This window comes from Notolepis coatsorum (genome assembly GCF_963971535.1).
Source record: "Notolepis coatsorum genome assembly, chromosome: 3".
NCBI lineage: Eukaryota > Metazoa > Chordata > Actinopteri > Aulopiformes > Paralepididae > Notolepis > Notolepis coatsorum.
In genome coordinates, this window is record NC_140167.1 from 64,497,248 (window position 1) to 64,507,595 (window position 10,348).

A 10,348-nucleotide genomic window follows, 5' to 3' on the forward strand; every position below is an offset into this window, starting at 1 on the left:
GATTCTTGTCTGGAATAATTACAGGATGTCCTGGTTCAGTTCAGTTGGTTCTCAGCTGGTGTGCCGAGTTCTAACTAGCGTGGCTTGATACTGTTTACACCAGGAAGTAACGTGTTGTTTGTCTTTCTACCTGTTTACATGACCCATACATACTCTCTATGTTCCTCAACACACACACACACACACACACACACACACACACACACACACACACACACACACACACACACACACACACACACACACACACACACACACACACACACACACACACACACACACACACACACACACACACACACACACACACACACACACTCACACACTCACTCACTCACTCACTCACGCAGGTTGTGGTCATAATATGGAGTCTGGTCCTCCCCCCACCTCCTCTGGAATTTTGGGAATGATGTGGCCCCTGAATGATCCGTGTGTGTGTGTGTGCGCACGCGCCTACAAACAGCCATGAAGGAGCAGTATTCAATAAGAGAACTATCTGATCAAGGGCCCCACAGAGGCTCCTTTAAGAAACATATATGCACACACACCCACACACACATACACACATGTCACACACACACAGAACCTGGACAAAACACAACCTTGTTCAACCAAGGTTAATGGTATCATTAGTGATGTGTGATGGTGTGTGTGTGTCCGTGTGTCTGTCTGTGTGTGTGTGTGTGTGTGTGTGTGTGTGTGTGTGTGTGTGTGTGTGTGTGTGTGTGTGTGTGTGTGTGTGTGTGTGTGTGTGTGTGTGTGTGTGTGTGTGTGTATTTTATATCTGCTGTTTACCTTGTAGTGGTGAATGAGTCATTAAAGCAGCCGTGATCCAATAGTTAACAGGTCTTAAATGGTCTACAGTATGTGTACAAATTAACTCCACCATGGTAAAAGGAAATGCCGCGTGTAACGTGTTTTAGCTCATCGGCAAAATAACGAAATTGTGCTCTAAAGCACATACCATAGTATTTATTTTTACCATGGTGAGGTAAGATTGAATTAATTACATTATTTTTCTTTTTTGCATATTCCATGTCATTTGTATGTGATGGAGTGCACATGGCCCTTATTCAAACTGATAGAAAATCAATAGACCCTTTAGTAATGTGGTGTGTGTTTGTATGTATGTATGAAAGGTCTTGTACATGCTTGTTTTTCTGTGGACTGATGTGTGTGTGTGTGTGTGTGTGTGTGTTAGCAGTTAGCAAGGTACTGCTCAGTATCAGCTATTATAGGAAGCCGCTCAATTTGGAGGAGGCGTTGTTTCCTTTACCCATGATTCATGTCCGATGTGTCCAACGAGTAGTTCAGCCATACTGTATGTAACAGCGTTCTGCTTTAGAATAAACTTCAAGGTCCTTTTATTGGTTTACAAAGCCCTAAATGGTAAGGCCCCTGCTTACCTAGCAGACCTCCTCACCCCCTATACCAACGCCAGGGCCCTCAGATCGGCTGATAAGGGTCTCCTAACCACCCGTAGGTCTAACTTCAAGTCCAGGGGGGGACATGCTTATGCGGTCGCAGCCCCTGACCTCTGGAACAGCATCCCCATGTCCATTAAATCTGCCCCCTCCATCGAGTCTTTTAAATCAAAACTCAAAACCCACCTATATCGCCTGGCCTTCCCTGACTCACTTTGACTCTTGCCTTACTTGTTGACGTGTTGTTCTGTTTTTCCTTTGTCTATCCGTTGATTGTTTGTTTTTTTCTGTTTATTTTATACTTTTCTTTGTTCTTAGCTTACCTATGTGAAGCACTTGACAAGTGTTTTGACTGGTTGACAAGCGTCATGTTTAAATGTGCTATATAAATACATTTGATTGATTGATTGATTGACTGCCGTCCATGCACTTTGTAACTTGCTGTTCTTTCATACTTTCTGACTGCACTGGCAGTGTTTATGTCGTTTGTAAGGCTTCCTTGTACTTCTGTTCATGTGGACATAAATAAACATTTCAATGTGTGTGTGTGTGTGTGTGTGTGTGTGTGTGTGTGTGTGTGTGTGTGTGTGTGTGTGTGTGTGTGTGTGTGTGTGTGTGTGTGTGTGTGTGTGCGTGTGCGTGTGCGTGTGTGTGTGTGTGTGTGTGCATGCGTCCTCTCATCCAGATATGAGACAACATCCAGCGAGGAGTCCAGTGGAGACGAGAAGACGAGAGAGAAGGAGGAAGAGCAGCAGGAGGAGGAGGTGGACAGCTCAGAGCCAGAGGTGGAGCAGCCGAAGGAGGAGATGCAATCAGAGGAGGCCCAGGAGGAGGCTGGGGGCCAGGCAGAGGTGGCAGAAATCTCGGTCCAGGGAGGAGGTGTCATGGCTGGGGAGAAGGAGGCGGAAGGAGCCCCTCAGGACCCAGAGACCAGCGAGGAGCTTCAGGAGGAGCAGGCCACAGGGTGAGACAGAGGAATATCACCGTCTGTGTGTGTACTTGTATTTCTATACTACAGGGGACACTGACCTGTTTACACACTCATGCAATGGGTACCAAAAACATTATGGGGACAAATTGGGGTGTCCCCATAACACACATTAGGTTATGGTTATGGTTATGATTAGGTTATGGTTATGGTTAGGGTTAGTTACAGAATGCATGTAAGTCTATGTAATGTCCCCATATTTCACATAAGCAAACATGACTGTGTGTGTGTGCGTGTGTGTGCGTGTGTGTGTGTGTGTGTGTGTGTGTGTGTGTGTGTGTGTGTGTGTGTGTGTGTGTGTGTGTGTGTGTGTGTGTGTGTGTGTGTGTGTGTGTGTGTGTGTGTGTGTGTGTGTGTGTGTGTGTGTGTGTGTGTGTCCAGAGACAGTATATATAAAGAGACAGATCACTGTGGTTGTTTTGAATGAGGAAATCCGTAACACTGAAGATAGCAGCAATGACAGAACTACTTACTACAAAATAAAGAAAATTATTAAAAGTTTGTGTTTATGTTTAGTAAAATTATAATTAACTACATCTCAGGGTGACATTTTTGTTTAAAATGTTTTCTAAATGAATAACGACCTCTGCCGGTTGCAAAGATACTGGCTGTGAATAACTGGCTGAGTGGTTGGTTGCCATGGTAACTTAAGAGTCTGTGGCAGATCCACTGAGTAGTGCATGCATAGAAGCCTGTCTAAGTGGAAAAAAATGCATTTTCCTATCACAAAATGTTCCTTTTTTACCAAATGAACCATTCTGTCTGACATTTGGCATCACCTGTATGTGGACTAGATGAATTTGACATCACCTGTATGTGGACTAGATGAATATGACATCACCTGTATGTGGACTAGATGAATATGACATCACCTGTATGTGGACTAGATGAATATGACATCACCTGTATGTGGACTAGATGAATATGACATCACCTGTATGTGGACTAGATGAATATGACATCACCTGTATGTGGACTAGATGAATATGACATCACCTGTATGTGGACTACATGAATATGACATCACCTGTATGTGGACTAGATGAATTTGACATCACCTGTATGTGGACTAGATGAATTAAACATAACCTGTATGCAGTGTTAATTTCATCAGTTATTTCTTATTTTAGTTTGAGTCTTAGTCATGTGTCAAATGCTCTTTTTTCATTTTTTGTTTTCCTTTATCTACAGTATTTTTCGTTTAGTCAAATGCAGTTCTGAGAATTTTTGTCTTAGTCTTTTTCATTTAGTCTTGATTTAGTATTTTTTGTATAGTCTCGCCACTCAGTTACAGCCTCATACATTGGCGTGAGCTTTTTCTAAACAAAAACAAGCTAATGTTAGTGCTAGCTGGTTAGACTTATGTAAGCTATTTAATGTGTTCTATGTTATTATTGATGCTGACGTTATTAGGTGGAGTTGCAGGGCGCGCGCCTGTGACAGGTCCGTTGTTGTGTTGTGGAGTGGAAAGGGGAAGAAAACCGTTATGTTGATGATCAGATATCAATTCTCCCGTGATTTAATTTTAGTTTGAAAGTATAGGCGGTTACATTGGTGGCAGCGGTGGGATTATTTCCTGTATTAGTGTCCAGCGTGAGAAGTAAAGGGAATGCGAGAATGAATTAGTGATGATTTGACAGCTAGCTAATGCTAACAGTAACGTAGCAGTTAGTTTCAAACTAGTCTCCTCCTCGTCTTTCACTTTCATACATTCTGCCAAGTCCAAGCCCACTGCATACAATACCACGAGTATTGTTCCATTAAACCCCCGCCATTGTTCCATTAAACCCATGCCGTGTGCAGTAAGTTACTGCTATCTAGAATGCTGGCTAAGAACAAAATAACGAGTGAGGAAATGAACCAACGCGCTTGCGCTGCACACAGGAAATGGAAATGCAGCTCTAATAATAACATGAATTATTCTAAAAGTTATAATTATTTTGTCTCGTCTTAAAATGAAGAGATATTTCGGCAAGATTTTATTTTGTAAACTACATTTTGTGTCGTCGTTTGTAGTCAATGACATTGCATTAATTATTTAGTCACGTTAGTGTCACATGATCTACATTAACACATTAACTGCCACAGAGTTTGATCATCTTATACCATTCCCTGCCAGCACTGTAAGTCTATGGAGATGTTCACCTTCTTTGCAGGGCTATAACTTTTCAAATTGTATTGCTAAATTGACATTACTATGGCCCATTCAACATCGATTATCTATCGTTCAGGATGTAGGAACGTTTTACTTTTTCATTCACACATTCATACAAAATACTGTCTAGAATATAAATATGTTTTTATCGTTTTCTGCAGTAATTCCTAGAACGTGAGATATAGGCATAAATGCATATATAGATTATCAAATGCCGTTTGTTACCGATCCACGCTATATTAAAAATGTCAACTGTACATGGTCCTAAACGTTATGACTGATCATGCACGGGTGAACGGGGGGGGGGGGGGGGGGGTCGTTTATAATTCCGTGATCGTTAAATGCTTTATGTAGTATGGGTGATATATAGATCAGAGCAGTTTGTATGGATAATAATAAACACTCACGCTGAAAATGACGTCAGCCTCCTCTTACCGTTGGGCGATGAGACTGGAGCAAAAAGATCCCAGTTATTTGATGGGGATCGAGTAGATCCATTTCTGGTTTGTATAATACTAATACACGCCCAAATCATGTCGATTATTGAGTTATGGCAGCGATCCATATCCACGGTGTGTGGCTAGAGGCCCGCGACGATATGCGAGTGGCCGGACGGATTTAGGAGACGCACCGATATCCAACCGGCCATTTCCGGTTTGGCAACTCGCCGATCATCCACCAGGGGGCAGTATTGAAGCGTTGCAGAGTTGTGCCGGCTCACACAGCATCAGACCAGGCTGCGTGAGGGAAATATGAATACCATGGCAAAAATATGAAATATGATCTCAATAACGTTGTACACCGTGGATTGGCAGAATTTGCATGAACTTGAAACACGTCGTACAACGTGATTGGCGGGGAAAGTGTTAACGTCTCATCTCGTTGTCGTCAGGGGAAAAAGCTTTGTTGACAACCATATTTAGTCATCATTTTCGTTGACTAAATTAACACTGCCTGTATGTGGACTAGATTAATTAAACATTACCTGTATGTGGACTAGATTAATTAAACATTACATGTACTGTATGTGGACTGGAGGCTGTTGTTGAAGCGTGTAGAATTGAGGTCAAGTGTGTGTGTTGATATTTGACTCCACCCATACTATCTATACATGGTATTGTGTGAAATATTCATGACTGTAGAGCAGGTCTACAGGTGGCAGTGTGCTGAAGCACGGCTGTTGTGTTTCCTTTTGATTATTTATTTCTTTATTTCTTTATTTCTTTTCATGATTTATTTCTGCTGTTTCTCGGGTCAAGTGGTCTCTTCAAGGTCTTGGACATTATTTGTGTGTCTGTATATTAATCTTTGCAGATTAATATATACATCTTTGTTGGTGTGGGTGAGGCCTATATTGCAGTGTCATTCAGCACCTCAACGTCTCAAAGTATCTCATATGGAGAACATAGGCTGCAGCTGCACACACACACACAACTCACACACACGCACACACACACACACACACTCACACACACACACACACACACACACACACACACACACACACACACACACACACACACACACACACACACACAAAGCAGTGGATTGTGTCTGGCCAACATATCACACACACACACACACACACACACACACACACACACACACACACACATACACACACATACACACACACACACAACTCACACACACACACAAAGCAGTGGATTGTGTCTGGCCAACATATCTCACACACACACGCACGCACACACACACACACACACACACACACACACACACACACGCACACTAGTGAGGAGACAGGCGGTGAGTGATTATTTAATACAGGGCCTTCCCTCACAGACAGGAGCCTATAAGACATGCGGCCCCTGGGCCCCCGGCCCTGCTGTCCACATACCAGAGACAGCCCAGCGACGCAGTAAGACATTACTGCTGGCTACTAGACCGTGTCTCAAACCCAAGGGAATGTGTGTCTGTGTGCTCAAACACGTGCACATAAAAGAGAGAAATAAATCGTCTGTGTGTGTGTGTGTGTGTGTGTGTGTGTGTGTGTGTGTGTGTGTGTGTGTGTGTGTGTGTGTGTGTGTGTGTGTGTGTGTGTGTGTGTGTGTGTGTGTGTGTGTGTGTGTGTGTGGGTGGGATGGGGGGGGGGGGGTTGAACCAAATAATAATCATTACTACAGGTTCACTAATGACTTGTTAACCTTCTGAGATCCACATACACCCGTCTTTGACAGGGGATCTTTAGGGGGAGACAGCAAGTCAACAGTAGATCTTTAGGGGGAGACAGCAGGTCAACAGTAGCTCTTTAAGGGGAGATAGCAGGTCAACAGTAGATCTTTAGGGGGAGACAGCAAGCCAACAGTAGATCTTTAGGGGGAGATAGCAGGTCAACGGTAGATCTTTAGGGGGAGATAGCAGGTCAATAGTAGATCTTTAAGGGGAGACAGCAAGTCAACAGTAGATGATCTTTAGGGGGAGATAGCAGGTCAACAGTAGATCTTTAGGGGGAGATAGCAGGTCAATAGTAGATCTTTAGGGGGAGATAGCAGGTCAACAGTAGATCTTTAGGGGGAGATAGCAGGTCAATAGTAGATCTTTAGGGGGAGATAGCAGGTCAACAGTAGATCTTTAGGGGGAGATAGCAGGTCAACAGTAGATATTTAGGGGGAGATAGCAAGCCAACAGTAGATCTTTAGGGGGAGATAGCAGGTCAACGGTAGATCTTTAGGGGGAGATAGCAGGTCAATAGTAGATCTTTAAGGGGAGATAGCAGGTCAACAGTAGATGATCTTTAGGGGGAGATAGCAGGTCAACAGTAGATCTTTAGGGGGAGATAGCAGGTCAACAGTAGATCTTTAGGGGGAGATAGCAGGTCAACAGTAGATATTTAGGGGGAGATAGCAGATCAACAGTAGATCTTTAGGGGGAGATAGCAGGTCAACAGTAGATGATATTTAGGGGGAGATAGCAGGTCAACAGTAGATGATATTTAGGGGGAGATAGCAGGTCAACAGTAGATGATATTTAGGGGGAGATAGCAGATCAACAGTAGATGATATTTAGGGGGAGATAGCAGATCAACAGTAGATGATATTTAGGGGGAGATAGCAGATCAACAGTAGATGATATTTAGGGGGAGATAGCAGGTCAACAGTAGATATTTAGGGGGCGATAGCAGGTCAACAGTAGATATTTAGAGGGAGATAGCAGGTCAACAGTAGAAGCCACATAGAAGTGGTGACATCATCTGAAAGCTTGGAACCTGGAGATTAATTTGAGATGCAGCTCAGCACTGTGTGTCAGGTTTTCCTTGTCATAAATCTGTAATAAACATGTGTTTTGGTTAGTCTAGTGTATAAGGGCTTAGAACATTAGAGCGAAGTGTATGATGACCATTCCCACGCTCAATTACGTCTCATAGGTTGTTTACAAAAATTTGGGTTGATGCCATTTGTTAAACAGATTTGGTGCAACATGTAATCATTTTTGACCACTCAAGAATTGATAAACATGGTCAAAACCCGCTCCAAAATACCACTTTAAGACACCAAGACCTTGAGGAACACTATAGAAAACCCATGCTGTGATTTGGTATCAAAAACGAATCTTGACATTTAAAGATTTCTGTAAGAATGTCATTCTTTTTTGGTGATGGATGGCAAGCACTTCTGTTCTGAAAATTGCCCAGAAACCCCCACTATGGTCAATAAACCTAGGAAAGCCATACATTCTCATTAACTGAAATGGAAAATGTCTCCCCCTAAAACGATTTGAATTGGTTTCATAGACATCTACACTAAAGGGTTCAGCTCAGGAACCCTCTCGTCAGATTCAATAATGTATTGCAACACATGGTTATACAGTTGTATTTGATGGCAAGTTGCTCTCAGCACAGAACCACACAAGCATGCAACCGATTTGGCTGGGAATGTAAATAATAATAATACAAAGCTCCCGTTTCATGCAAAAAAAAACTCAAACATCTGTCTCCTGACTGTTTTCTGTGTGTTTACCTCATCTGTGCTCTCAGGGGCCAAGTCGACCAGGGCTTCTTGGACGCTTGCCTTTATGTTAAGGATCGCATGGGAGAGGTGTCTTCGCCAGATAAAGAAATGGTGAGAATTCCTCCATCACTACTTGCACTTATAGAATGTGCCAAATGGAAAGTGTTGGGAAAGAGAGCTTAGCTCTTACACAGTACATTTCGCAGAGTAAATTTTACTCACTTACTTTTGAGTAAAATGTACTCTGCTAAATGTACTGTTCAACATGGAAAGAGAGCTCTTAGTGTTCAACATGGAAAGAGAGCTCTTAGTGTTCAACATGGAAAGAGAGTTTAGCTCTTAGGCCCCGTCCACACGCACGCTGGTTTTAATATAACCATGATTGTACAGTATGTGCGCAGTTGCACTGTTCGGCCACACACAACCGGGGATTTGCTACACTGCAACCGCGGTCTTTGAAACCGGTGGCCAGGGTGAAGTTGTGCGGTTTTGCAGTTGCGTGTGGGCATAGCAACCGAGGTTATTCCCAGTGTTTACAGCAGAGCTGTCGCAATTATTTCCCATGTTCACGGCAGACCGCGTGGTAGAGAGATTATAGCAGAGCCAACTACACCAGTGTTTACAGCAGTCCCAAGTAGCGTTATATGAAAATGATTGTAACAAACTTTTGTTCGAAACGTATCGTCTGTGTTGAAGAGTGTTGTGATCGACTGATGTCTTGTCGCATTCCTGACCTGACGCTGAGAGTAAACATATAGCTGCAGCTAAACTAAACTCATGTGTTGTCAAGTTATTGTTATAAGGAACCCAGTCCAGACTGCATCCCCTTAACAATTGTTTGTATTGAGCCGTATTGTATTGTACCCATTCTGCAATGTGTTAAATAACGTTTACATCCATTTCATATCGGTAACGTTACCACATTACGTTAGCATTTAAGCTATATACTATACATGGATATAGCCATTCACATTAGCATGTAGCTAACAACACCGGCGGTCTTTTGTGAGACTAAACTATCCGCTCTTGGTGGTAAATTGTGTTGCTGATGGTTTTGTTTCATCAACAAAATGAGAGGCAGAACACAGTGAATGTATCCGTTTGTTTATTGCAGTTTCTTTCTTTGCTGAAAATAATATGTTCCGTTGGCAAAATGATCCAGTCCAGCTGTGCTTCTAAACAGGAAGTTTACTTCTTCTTCTCAGTGAATTAATGGCAGATCGCGACCCAACAGGAAGTTTAGTGAGCGTACAGCCTTTTCTGATTGGTTGAAATGGCCTTCATGTCTGAACAACATCGCCGCCTACTGTTTTGGCATTGTACTAAATGTATCGGTTACTGGGTTCCCAGCTCTGCCGTGAGTACGCAGTTATACACGGTTGTTTACCTGTGTTCACCGTGTGGACGGAGTTTTATTTTTTTAAACTTCGGTCATATTAAATCCAAACCCTCGTGTGGACAGGGCCTTAGTGTTCAACATGGAAAGAGAGTTTAGCTCTTAGTGTTCAACTTGGAAATATAAAATATACTTTGATATAAAATATACTGTGATATAATAATAATAATAATAATAATAATAATAATAATAATAATAATAATAATAATAATAATAATAATAATAATAATAATAATAATAATAATAATAATAATAATAATAATAATAATAATAATAATAATATCTTAAATGTATCTTTATCTTATATTTTATATAAAATAACACTCTTTCTCTCTGTCTCTCTCTCTCTGCGCCCCTCTCTCTCTGCCCCCCCCCCCCTCTCTCTCTCTCTCTCTCTCTCTCTCTCTCTCTCTCTCT

General features: G+C 42.2%; 1 protein-coding gene across 1 annotated transcript in view; it reads left to right on the forward strand.

Annotated features, from left to right (window-relative positions):
* The window catches only part of kank4 (KN motif and ankyrin repeat domains 4), a 332,794-nt gene that overhangs the window by 311,336 nt on the left and 11,110 nt on the right, over window positions 1-10,348 (forward strand). The window contains exons 7-8 of the mRNA XM_084311231.1: window positions 2,110-2,388; window positions 8,562-8,646. Of these exons, the coding sequence (XP_084167357.1) occupies window positions 2,110-2,388; window positions 8,562-8,646 (364 nt within the window). The remainder of the gene's footprint in view (window positions 1-2,109; window positions 2,389-8,561; window positions 8,647-10,348) is intronic.